This window comes from Martes martes, assembly GCF_963455335.1.
Source record: "Martes martes genome assembly, chromosome: 12".
Taxonomy (NCBI): Eukaryota; Metazoa; Chordata; class Mammalia; order Carnivora; family Mustelidae; genus Martes; species Martes martes.
This window is the reverse complement of record NC_137900.1, coordinates 2,591,300-2,604,499: the sequence shown is the minus strand read 5'-3', so window position 1 is coordinate 2,604,499 and position 13,200 is coordinate 2,591,300. Positions and strand designations below refer to the sequence as shown.

Below are 13,200 nucleotides of genomic sequence, written 5' to 3'. Positions count from 1 at the left end.
GAAGGCTTACTCTGTAAGATCCTATCATCTCTGACTTCAAGGAAGGCAGGTAGCCCTGCCACACCTCTGCGGACTAACCCAGGGCAGGAGGAGGCTGGATGGAAAATCACCCTCACGCACTTAGATGGGAACGCAAATTTTTACAGCCAGACTAGGTGGTGACTTGAAAGGTCCACTGACCTACCCACCAGCAAACCACCCTGCAAATGCCTCTAGAATGGGCCGCCCTACGCCGGGGGTAAGAACAGGGAAGGAGTCTGTACGTGGACCCCCGGAGGTCGGTGAACCTGGCGGACGCGTCTTGTCCTAGGGCGCCACCTCACAGACAGTAACCTGTTCCTTGTGGGCCGTCGTGGAAACGTGTCCAAGACACAGCATGGGGAGGGGGCCAAATGGAATGCTAGGATCTCATTTACATTGGAGTTTTAACATTAGAGAATGTATGTGTATGTGCGTAGATAAAAGTCCTGTAAAGCAAACTGGGAAACATTAACAGGTGGTACCTGGGGTCGGGGGTGGGAGGAGAGGGGACCCCGGGCACAGTGGGGGGAGCCCCCTTTTGTATTGCTACAAACGCCAGCTGCGATCTTCCTCCACCAGTTCTACGCATGGGCTGTGGGATGACCCGTATTCAAGGGTAGCACGGGTACTCTGCCTGCCCCCCCGGCTGTTAGCACCCACGGATGGGGCTTGGCTTTCGTACGTGATAGAAGGAATGGGGTTGTGAGTGTGGAGGTAGGGTCTAGGAATAAAGGAATAAAGGGTCTAGGAGGATGGAAAGTGCTCAGATGCCTCAGATCCCCCATCCAGACTCTGTCTGAGGCCCTGGCAGCCTTGCTGGCTGTGAGGGGACAGCAAGTGAACTTCGCCCCTGAGCCCCAGGACTGTGCAGGGCCACAGAGGCTTCTGGGATGGCAGAGTTGGCCACGGAGCTGGAGCTGGAGCTGGGCGGGAGGGCAGGTGGCTGTGGAGGGCCCCAGTGTCACGGAGGCCACCTGGTTCAAGGCCTGCCTGGGATCTGCGATGTGCAGTCCAGGTGCGCCAAGCTGCAGCCATCTGCGAGCCGCTGTGTGTTTGATGCTCACGGTCGTCCAGGGCCTCCCAGCCCGGCCACCTATGCTGCCACACCGGACTGCCCACAAACCTCCGTTGTCGGTAGCAGTACAACGGGACGCACGCTCGCATTGACGAAGGGTGTGGAGATGACGAGGACCACCTGGTGCCCGGCGTCAGGCCCGGCTTCACGTGAGCGAGAGACCGTGAGCCTCGGGCGCCGCTTACCTCTGCGATTAACGGGGTCCTTCGCCACGTATGCCACGTAGTCTGTTGTGTCCTGTCAAAGAGAAGCAAGACACCCCGTCACTAGTCACAGCCAGACACAGAACGTGCAGACCAGCTCGGGACGCAAACAGCCTGGTCAGGCGCGTTCCTCCGGCCTCCGTGGGCAGGAATCCCCGGACCTCCTGAGACGGGGAGTCTGACTCGGCACCTGACTCGGCAGGTGCTGCTGGGGCCTGAGCTTCTGCGGTCACCCCAGCTCGCACTGGCGCTGACGCTGCTGTCCGAGCCCGGCCTCTGGCAGCAGGGACTTGATGGGCACCCCGTTCTCGGCCTGCTGGACCCCCGCGGGGCTCTAACAGCACTGATGCCCGAGGCCCAACTCCAGATAAGCTGACCTAACTGGACTGGATGGGAGGAAGGTCTGAGGCTCCCTGGATTGTTCTGCTACGAGGGAAGCTGACAAGCCCGGCCCTCAGCTCTGCCCAGCGGCCGTCCTCGGTCCGACCTGGCCTCGGCCTCTGTCCTGGGGCTTGTGGAAACAGACTGTGGGGCCCACCTCGGGCTTTCTGATTCTGTGGGTCTGAGGTGAGACCCCCGCAATGTGCATTTCTGACAAATTTCCAGCTGATGCTGGTGCTGCTGGGCTAGAGGCCACGGGGAAACCAGGAGTTGGTGGCAAATGCCTTCCTGGGTGGATGAGAAGTGACAGCTCTTTTCCTCCCCGACCAGAGCAGTAATTTGAATCCTTTTAAGACGGTCCAACACACGAGCTCCGTGGAGTAGTCTGGCTGTTCCAGGGGACACTCGAGTCTGCTCGGCAGCACGGGGGACACTCTGAACTCCGAAGTGGGCTGGGGCCGCCACGGGGGTTTTCGCTTCTAAACCAGCTGAGGAAACATAATTCTCTTCTTTCTTCAAAACAGAAAAGTCGTCCCTGCAAAGGTGACATTTGCAACATTCAAAGACGTCTCAGGGGGGCAACTGGTAAAGGTTCACCCATTCTGGCAGATACTTCCCAAATGTCACTGCTTCGAAGGCGCCAGAGTTAACGACGAGCTCCCCCTGAGTTCAGCATCTGACAGATTCTGTGTCGTGAGCTCCTCCGTTATTTCTCTCTGTGGGCAGGACACCCTGCCTTCTCTCTCTCTGCGGTGCTCCAGGAAAATGCTCTGATGGGAGGGGTGAGGAGAGAGCGTGTGAGGCCGTGCAAGGGTTACGAGCCCCCACTGCAGGTGGTGCCAGGGGCTGGGCCCTTGTCCGCATGCCGTTTCCCAGAGTTCACAGTGAAGGCTCTCCTGACAGCTTCTGACATGACGGGCTGCAACCCGGGGTCCCTGGGGCGTGCAGCCTGCCTACACTGTTCCGTCCGCCTGCTCTGACCACTGCCCACCGGTATATTCATAGACTGAGCTGGAAAGGATGTGGACCTGGCTTCCGGTCATTTCTGTCCAGGAAGATCTGGTCAGGATCTGAAGTCATCTGCAGCTTGGAGCCACAGATGTTCTTCATGGGTTCAGGGGCTAACTATTGCAAAGGGTCCTACAACAGCACTTGTGCTCTCAGTCTGAGATCCGTGGAACCCCGAAGCTGGGCAGGTACATTCCCCCTTGTTTGAGAAGGCATCAGAGTTTTTTTAAATTCATGTTTTCATTTCCATGGTAATCTTAAAAATTAATACAAGAATATCCAGGACCATCCGAATGACCACTGTGGTGTCAGTTCTGTGTGCGATGTCAGTGCCAAGGTTGTCTGTCGGGTTTCCGATATTACAGGTGCCAGGTTTGTAAAGAACTAGAGAAAAAAGAACACTCAGGCTAGATGCTTTTGCCCTAACTCGAGCAATGAATGTCACATTTACACATAATGATGTATCACTGAAGGGCTTGCTTGAATAGAATATATTAGTGGAAGGACTGAGTCATCCAGGCGCCCGAAGTGGTGGAGAGCTGCTGACCTTGAAGGATCCTGCACCGTGGTGGCCGGTTCCAGAGGCACGCTGAGAGCAGAGATCCAGCGTCAGCAAAACCATCCATCAGAGCAAATTAATATAACTTTGAATGTTGTCGGCTTTATTGTGTTTATCAGTATTAAAAGTGAACTGGGTTGGGGTTTAGTGCTCAATAAGAAGTCGAAACAGGAGTCAATACTGGATTTATATTTGTGCATATTGGGTAACAAAATCAATTTGAGTCAGCACTAGTGGCATTTGCAAGGAAATTCTTCTTTTGAAATCCTTACTCCAGTTGGAGAAATGCTGCTCCGGGGAAGGAAGGCCAAGAAAGAGCTGTGACATGTGTCCCGTCCCTCAGATGGTTTGTGGTGAACCCAGAGCAGAGCTCTTCTAGTGTCAATATTGATCATTTTCTGGCACACTGTGGGGAGGGTGTGTATTGTTATTCAGAACATTGTTCTAGACATCACACAGCCACACACCGAACACTCCAGGTTCCGAGATGGGGTTTCCAGGTGCCTGTCCTGTGCCCATCCTGTCCCTGTTCCTGCTCCCCTAGACCTTCTGAGCCTGGCCGGCATTCTGACACTCCTCAGGGGCCTTGGAACACTGTTAATCACAGTAGATTAAATTATAGTGCACCTCTTGGGGCATTTGGAATAACAGTGTTTTCACTGTGTTATTTGACATTTCAAAATGCTATTTCCTTACTGGGTAAACCAAAGCACAAAGTAGTAAACAGATACACACTTAGTGGCAAAACCAGGAATACAACTTGGAATTGTTAGTTTTATTCAAACGTCCACCACTTATAATGGTGACGAACCAGTCTGGAGTGGGAACTCATGCACAGCACGGACATGTATTTGATTAGTTACAGTGGAAAGTAACTGGTTTCTGGTCCTCCTAGTGGCATTTTCTGCATCAGAAAAAAATATAAAAATGTTATGAATTTCTTTAAGCATCATTGAATGCTTCCTTTTTTTTTCTTTTAAATGATGAGATGATGAGGAGATACGAAAGCAGCTCACAGGCCTGTGTTCATCCTGGAGAGTAACACAATGTTAACACAAGCCAGTGTATTTGGCTCCCAAAATTTTCCATCTCTTTGTGTCCACTTCTGATATCAGCATTAGATGAGGTTTAAGACAAGCTCTTGGAAGAGTCTGTTGACGCAGCTGTGCTCCCTTTCTTCCTCTTACTTTTCAAGCTGGGTTGCCTCCCAAATTTCAGAAACTGTGGCCCCAAGCATCATATTGGGCAGCAGTTAGAACACCTATAAGTCAATTAGAGCCAATGCTGGCTCTGGGGGAGGAAGAGGAGGAGGAGGTAAAGAAGGAAGTGGAGGCTTTCTGATGACCCCGAAACTGAGCGCGGACACCACCTCGTAGTGTTCCTGACCAAATGTAGGGAGCAAATTCCCTTGTGACCCCACCTTCTTAATGAAAGAAGCAGTACAAAAATAGAACATTCTCATCCAGCTCTCTCTCTCTGCCTCCTTCCCTGCTGGCAAAGCAAACCAGTGAGATGACAGCATTAAATTTGGGGAGAAAAATTCTAATTCCAAACATCTATGAATAAACCAGACTAAGTAAATTCACAGCCTTCCAGTTGACTTCAAATAGGAAATCAGAAGGCCCTCGAGGGGGCCCAGCGGAAGAAAAGGAACGAGGCAGGACTCGCAGTCACCAGACGGGAAGCCCCGAGGACTCGGAGCTTGGGGCTGGTCCCATGAGCTCTTCAGAAAACCCTCACAAAGCCAACATTTGGAGGATTTTTGACAGCTTTGGGCTGATGAAATGAAAATTGGTGGTTGTCGAGAAGAGCTTATGGAATCAGGAGGGGGCAGCTGGCATCCCAGTTACCCTTCCCAGGAGTGTGCTAAGAGGCACCCCTTGAAGCTAGGCCCCTTCTAGGGCATTCCCAGTGCGGGCACTTACCGGGTCTCCCCCCGACGCGAAGGAGATGGACTGCATATGGTGGTTCGCGATGATCTGCCCAGAACAAGAAACGAGACATGTCGTCAGCCCCTGGCCCACAGCTCTGGTCATCGGCCCCCCCTGTAGTGGGCTTTTCCCAATACAGCTGCTGCTGGTCCAGCCGCTCAGCCAGAACCAGGTCACGTGGGTCTGACGGCAGCCCTCAAGGGAGGACGGACGGATGCCCACTTCACAGACGGGGAGCCTGAGGCCCAGGGGCGACAGCGGACCGTGGGCAGCCCTGGGACCACACATGGGGGTCTCTGACCCCCACACCGAGACACATCCACGGTGCAGTGTCTGTCTTCAGAGACCCACACGGCCTGCCGCCCAGACCCGCAGCGAGCACAGAGGGGAACCTGTCATCTGCTTGAATCCTGCGTGTGTACAAACCAGACAGCCCGCGTCAAACGTGGGACCGTCTCTGGCACTCCAGGAATCAATGGGATCAGTTGAAAGGCCAGTGAGGACATTCCAAGTTAATGTTAAACTGGGACATTCCCATTAGCGTCGTAAATGGCAGCTCGCGGTGGGATTCAGGACACACTGAGTAAATTAGAAGCTGCCCTAAATTGAAAAAGCTACGTAAGTTTTCCCTGCTGTTTTTATCACTATTTTTATCATTTTGAAGACAATGTAATGACCCTGAAGTAAATTCCAGGGGTGGAAAGAGTGGTCCTGCCCCCACCCCAGCACCGCCAGCGTTCTCTCCGGATGGCTCCTCGGGCCCCCGCAGCAGGCAGGGGAAATTACAGAGGTGACACCCCACCAGCCCAGGGGCCTCCCAGCCACACTCCGGTAACTCTCGAACCAACACAATGACTGCGCTGAGAGAAAATCAGACAGTTTAAAATGCCTCCTTGGGCTGTTGGCACTTGCAAAACCGCCTGGGATCTAGAAAGACCTGAGCAGATAACTGGATAGAAACAAGGAGGCTGGGCCTGGAGCCCCTGCGGAGCCCCCTCAGTCTAACCCCTGCAGCCTCGTGCAGCCTTCCGGAACCCTCGTGCCTCCCGTCCCCCGGCAGGAGCCCCCAGGACGGCAGCGACCAGCAGCAATCCCCAAGTGAGGATAAACTTCTAAAAGGTGTTGATTTTTGCGTATTTAGTTTTTGCTCACGAGGCAGCTCTCATACTGGGGTTCGGAATTGACGTGGATGTTAGGACTCAGAGGAAGAAATAGAAATCGTTTGGTCACCACGATGCCTGACCATTACTGTGTGGCTGTTCTCAGCTCTTGGGGTGAGATGGAAATTAAACGGAGCGCAACAGCTCTGGAGGTGGTGAACCATGAGCGGGTTCTCCATCCTCGTGGGGTTCTGGTGCTTCTCCTCTCTGAGTGCTCTGCAGAGGGGAGCGCTGGGCCCTTTCATGGTCGCTCTGCGCGGGGCGGGGAGCACCCAGTGAGGCCAGCCCGCGTACACTCCACCACGGGAGAGCCAGGGGAGGTGGCTGGGACACGCGCCAACCATCCTGGGCCGCGGTCTTGTCGTCCGGGAGGGTGCCCCCCTCTTCTGAGCCCAGCCCCCACCCACCCTCCACAGACAGTGAGGACCGGACCTGGCCAACCAGCCCCCACCCCTTCAGCTCTTCCTCGGTTTGCTTTTTAAAGGGAGGGCTGAGGGAGAAGCGGGGACTAGGATATGTGTCCCACAGGACTGAGGGCACGGCCTGAGCATCCCTAGAAACTTGGGAGCAGCCATGCACCGTGGAAGTGTGAATAGGGACTCGTGGTTGAGGACCGAGGGGACCCTCCTTCCTCTGCTGCTGTGCAGCGAGGGCCTCTGCAGCCTGGGTCGCAGGTGCTCAGCCCCGAGACAACCCCAGAGAAAGGCTGAGCCCGCTGAACCCTCCTAGCCCACCACTAAATGACAGTCACCCCCCTGGTCGGTGGACCAGTGTGAAAGACGGTGATTATCTATAGGGCGGGAGGGAGAGGCGTCAAAACAAAGCACAGATGTTGCCTCTCGTTTCTATGCTGGATCTAGAATTTATCTCAACACCTCAGGTGCAGGGCAGACGAATGAATGAAGCTGGGGTGTTGCTTGCTTACTGGGGGAACCCTGAAATCAGTAAATATAGATCTAAGTATAGCAACACAGAGGTGACCCCGGGCACCCCTGGGAACACACAGCCAGAGACAGGGAGGATCGTTCGGAGGCCTGGGGCTGGCCCGTCTCTCGCCGTGCGGATGCACCAATTCCCAGCTCACGCTGCCCGCCGTGGAGGCCCGGGCCGAGCAGAGCTCACGCCCCTGTGCCTACAAGCGTCTTACCCATGGCAGACACACGCGCCTCTCCTTACCCAGCAGGTAGGGCCATGACTTCAGACATTACCCTCCAGGAAAAGGTCATTTACAGAAGAATTAGAGAAATTCTGTATTCTGTTGGCGACCTCTGGAGGGGTACGGTGTGCCGATGTGTGGAGGTTTCAGATGAGCGTGCTCTGCCCTGCACGCCCCTCGTGGGGCTGGGGGCGGGACGCAGAGCGCCCACACACCTGTTTGGAGTCGGGCGTCCGCAGGTTCAGGCTGGCGGTGGATACCGTCAGCGAGATGCTCATCCCCGCAAACTGGAGGTTGGTCTTGCCCAGGATGCTGGACAGCATTTTGCTGGGAGGCTGTGAAATCAAACAGTGGGATTTTAGGTTTTGATTCCAGTTATCGTGGCCTCCCTTGGTTCCTGTGGGCCACGCCTCCAAACCTCCACCCTCCTGCCCCCTCGAGGCTCAGAGGCTCGGAAAGGAGACTGTGCCACGCACGAGCCGGGGTGGGGAGGGGATCCGACACCAACACACGAGTTCTGCAGCACGGAGCAGGCAGCCGTAACAGCTCCAGCGCACACCCTGGGATGAAGACGCTCGCGGGATGTCGGCACAGGCAGCGCCCAGGCGGCCCCTGTGGGGACGTGTCTCCTGTCCCTCCCGAGCCTGGGGCAAGTGCCACAGACCAGAGCCCGCAACTGTGAGGCCCAGAAATAGGTGTCATATCACCGGGAGTTAAAGGACTTGGGCCAGAGCAGGAGGGCCCAGCGCAGGGGGCGAAGAGCGTCCTGGGGAGTCTGGAGACGGCTCGCTCCTGCGGGGTGTGGGGCACAAGCCCGCTGGCCGGAACTTCCTCCAGGCCAGAGCTCACACGAGGCAGAATCTGCTTGGCCCACAGTCAGCACAAAGACGGGCCACCTGACTCAGCTTAAGTGAAGGTCCTTCGCACGGGGCCTGAGGGATGGCATCTTCCCACCAAGCCCCTTCCCCCAGGCACGGCCAACACCGGCCTCCCGTCCAGGGCGCACAGACCCTCCTTCCCTCTCAGATTAGCATGTGTCCTCTTCTGAAATGCCAGTTAACGCTAGCCCTTCACCAGGCATGCCCTGCTTTGAAATCTCCCAACAGAGCTGCTTGCAAATAGAGACCCCCTCCCGCCCCCAATTCTGATTCAGTCAGACCAGGGGCGGAGCCCGGAAACTTGCCTTACTCCCACCACCTTCGCGGGCCTCTGAGAGGGGAGCTTCCCCGGCCCGGCCCTCAGGCTCCCTCCTGGTGACTGTATGTGAGGATCACCACCCATAGTTCTCCGCCCGACTGCCTTGTGGCTTTACCGATGTCCCCAAGCCAGGAAGACAAAACCCACCCGCAGCCCGGGGAGTCGCGGGGGCAAACACGCCACCCGCCTGCAAACCTCAGCCTCAGGACAGACTCGGAGACAGCAGAGAGGCTCCCCGGATAGAGTGTAGGTGTAGATGGGCCCGACAGTGGGTACGTGGTTAGGCGCCTGCTAGACTTCTAACCGGGGAGTTATTCTAAGCTTTCTCTTCATCCATATCTTTCTCTTCTGGTCTAACCACCTCGGAGTGAAAGGTTCAAGTGACCCGGGCTTGAACTCAGCCGACCACCTACACACACCGTGGCTTCCTCTCTCTGTGCCTCTGTTTATGCCATCTGTAACATGGGGATATCGATGTGTTCTGGGCAATACCAGCTAACGAGAGACAACACTTACGTCTACAGGAATTTTATAAGCTGGGCTTTAAAAGCAGCTGCTGTGAAAAACTAATTTCTGTAAACTTACAATGAAATAAGTTGAATTTAAAAAACAAAAAACAGTACTCAAAACTCATCACATTCTGGCTGTTTCTGCTACATTAACGGTCGTCTATGCTGTTCTGGCCATTTGCGTCTACCGCCCCTGGGCTCCAGGTGGGACCCGTGCATGGATGCGCCGGAGCATTCTCGAGTACAGCCCCTGGACACCAGGTGGGACCCCGCGCATGGATGTGCTCTGGCATTCGCGTCTATGGCGTCTGGGCACCAGGGGGACCCCGTGCATCGATGCTCTCCGGCATTCGTGTCTACGGCCCCTGGACACCAGGTGGGACCCGTGCGGTGCACTCTGGCATTCGTGTCTAGGGCATCCAGCACCAGGTGGAACCCTGTGCATCGACGTGCGGCAGCACGTCTTCAGGGATGTCACTTAGAGCTTGAAATCGGCCAGGCTGAGTACATACGCCATGGAAACTGGCGAACACTACTTCTGGTGCTTCTTGGTACTCTGCCCCAAGAGCCGCTGGTTACATCTACCGGCACAGCACAGGCCTCTATCACAAAGGCCACTCTAGTGAAGTGAATTCAGGTCCATAAATGCTTAGAGCAGCTCGGGCCCTGTCTCACGAGTCTGTTCTCATCACTCTCTGCAGGTTTAGGCCCACAGGGTGCAACTGAGGTGCTGACTTGGGTCGGCCAGTGACACCCAAGTGCATGGCAGGGGACCCCAAGCTCTTGTTTTAGATGTGCCAAGAGCCAGGCGGTGAAAGGGGGCCCTGATGGGTGGGGTGTGACTAACGGTGTCACGCAGGGAGAAGACATGGGGGACAGTACCTTTCTCTTCCTGAAGGCTCCTTTGGCGCCAGGGACAGCTTCACACACACGGCTGATGGCTTCCCTTAAGGGGGCGGAAAGAGAAATCCATTTGTCACATTAATCAGGATTCCGTGACCCAGAGACAACACGCGTGTGTCCCCAGGGAAAACATCTGCTGTGCATTCAGCGTAGACAGTAGCCCCCCGCCCTGCAGGGGTCACCCAGTTCCCCTCGAACAAATAAGTCATTATGAACCTCTGACAGGCCGCACCCATGCTCTTCCTGGTGCTGGGGACGCATCGTGACAGTGTGACAAGTACCGAGGCCACGCTCCTCTGTTGTACGTTTGGTTAGGATTCCATCTAATAAACCGATACCCGGACATGTGGCCTCCCGGTGTTCCCTTCAAGGCCACGGTCCTGGCCCAGACCTGACCAAGCACTGCAATGGGTCAGCATCGTTCCAATGTGGCTGAGGGAGGGGACACAGCTGGGTCAGACATGGAATCTGTGCAGGGCAGTTTCCCCAGGCGTGCGTTTACTGAGCAGCTGCTATGTGCTGGGCACTGCCCCGAGGAATGGAGGCATGGAGACTCCTCGGTATGGGGGGCGTGATGGGAGGCCCGGGGGTGGCCCGGGGGTCTCCCGGGGCAAGACACCCTGGGAAGTGGGGAGCAGAGGAATGCAACACATGGAGGCTGCTCCAATCCAGCTGCCGGAGGTGGGGGACGGGTGCCGACAGTAGGGAGGACGAGGCTGGTGGCAGGTGCGTGAAGACAAACAGGTCACTCTCTGAGCTGGCCTCAGTGGGAAGTGACAGGGACAGACCAGAGGTGGCTCTGAAGTCAGGAGCCCAGAAAGGAGCTGGGTGACCATGAACCCCTCACCTTGCTCGTGGGGGAAGGACAAAACAGTAAGAGAACTCAGAAAGCAATAAACAGGGATCTGAACGTGCCAAATGACAAGACAATGGGTCCTCAGAAACATTCTGCTAGCTTTCAACGCTAAATACTTCTTGAAATGGTTTTCTATTGCTACCACAAGACAATGGTCTTAAGAGAAATCTGTCCTTGTTAAATTAGGTAGGAGACTCTTCGGGTAAGCCTCATCTTTGCCGCTAAATTCACGGCAGGGGTGGGGAAAGACTATTCTAGAAGTTCAGATGCCATGAAGACTGGAGAGTGAATCACCGTGACTCAGAAAAAGTTCATTTAAAAGGAATGAGTGTTTCTGATGTTTGTGCTTAGTCATTTATCTTATAATAACGTTCCAACTGTGGTTCTATCGAAACGATCACCCAAGAACCTTCTAAAAGTAAATTCCTATTGAAGAAGGTCAAGCTGTCTCTTTATAGGACTACATGAACCCCGGCATCTGTATTTTATCTGTTTAATTAAAAAAAAAGTTCACCGCATCTCTGCACTGTGCTTATTACATCAAGTGACAGACGTGGCTAAGCCAAGCAGCCGAGTCTCTGATGGTCTCAGCTGGCCAGCAAGACATCGCCGGCAGGAAGCTTCTGTAAGTCTCTTCTTAAATATCCACGATAAGCTTCGGAGCTCTTTCCGGATCCGCCAACGTGGACAACGAGAGAAAGAAATCAGCCTTGGGTGGCAGTTTCCCAAGAGGATAACTGTCAAGCGTCTAACCTGTGTGACATCCGTGTCTGAGCTGGCGGGCCACGAAGCTTGGGCCACAGGCCTCCCTCCCGCCTGTGCACGGCTTCTGAGAGAGGGGGGAACCACCCGTGGACATAAGAATGGGTTGGGAGAGACACAAATAATAAACCAATCTGTCAAACGAGTCCTCCCACAGAGTCAGCCAGCATCCCAGGGCGTTCAGAGACTCAATCTTTTGTCCTTAAGATTTGCAAATGTCCGAAATTCCAGAAACTTCTCTGAACTCTAAAGTCGAAAGGATCCCCTTGCGAGCTTTAGAAGCCTCCAACACGCTTGCAAATCAGGCTGCTCTTGAGAAAAATGTCCTCTCTCCATCACCGGCACATACTTGCTCCTAACGCTCGTGTGCGAAACTGCGTGCGTGTGAACGGTCTGCGCACCCGGGCTGACGGCGTCCGTGTCCACTCGAGAAAGGGGTGTGATGTGATGTAGGAACTGCAACCCTTCGACGCCGGCTCCCTCAGAGGTCTGACCGCGGAGGCCACGATCCTCCTCATCCCTCCTTGTCCAGCGCTGTGTGTCTGCGTGTGCGGGCCTGGCTCAACCTATTCATTTAGTGATGGTTATTTAGCGCTGCATAACTCGCCAAATCCTGGCTCGATTCTCAGGTGGCAAGTCACTGATACCAGAGATTACGCCCCGACCCCACCTCGGTGAGCTCAGCTCACAGGGATCTCTGGCAGCCGTGCAGTCACCGGGACGTAGCTGACGCCTCCCTTTGTCGTGGTGCCACCACCTGCCCCGGCAGCATGAAGCTCTCATCCCCGCCAGCCCCGCCCTCGCGTCCTGACTGTTGCGCGGAGCGTAGCAGGATTTGAGAACTGGGTCCTTCGGACTCACGAAGTCCCGCTTCGTCCGCATTCATCCATCTCGTGCTGCCTACGTCCCCCCTTCCCTCACGCACATTTTAGACTAAAATCGTAAATATAGATAGATAGATAGATAGATGTCCCAAATGGTGATTTTGCCGTAACGGGGTCATACTCTAGCCGGTGGAGGGGCAACAAACACAGGTGATGGCAAAGTGCGTCCATTCCACGAAGAAACAACAAGGTCCCGTCAGGAGCAGAACGTGCCCACGCAGGCCACCCCACGCGGGCCACGCAGGCCATGGTGGCATCCGGATTACTCTGCCCTGAAGGTCGCGGAGAAGCAGCAGTGCAAGAAACAGCTCTGCTCTTCCCTGCATTTGCCTAAAAGCAGGATGTACATTTGTGGAGAGAGCCCCACCCTGTCCCGGGAAGGACGCGCCCGTGTCACGGGACGGCCTCTCTCCTTCCCTTCCTACCCCTCAGAGCCCAGGGAGTGGTCGGCGTGTCCGCCCTGAAGCCACGCGACACAGGTGGGCAACGTCACAGAGCCACACACCCAGCCACGTGGTGAGGGTGGAGCCAGGAAGCTGCCCGCTGGGGTCAAGGGGCAGGACGGCTGGCCCCCGCTCGGTGCCATCCACAGGCA

General features: G+C 55.3%; 1 protein-coding gene across 1 annotated transcript in view; it reads right to left on the bottom strand.

Annotated features, from left to right (window-relative positions):
* The window catches only part of SHC3 (SHC adaptor protein 3), an 89,194-nt gene that overhangs the window by 29,001 nt on the left and 46,993 nt on the right, over positions 1-13,200 (bottom strand). Inside the window, exons 3-6 of the mRNA XM_080819994.1 lie at positions 10,083-10,146; positions 7,710-7,829; positions 5,173-5,226; positions 1,282-1,333 (exon numbers count right to left, since the gene is read on the bottom strand). Coding sequence (XP_080676120.1) covers positions 1,282-1,333; positions 5,173-5,226; positions 7,710-7,829; positions 10,083-10,146 — 290 coding nt within the window. The remainder of the gene's footprint in view (positions 1-1,281; positions 1,334-5,172; positions 5,227-7,709; positions 7,830-10,082; positions 10,147-13,200) is intronic.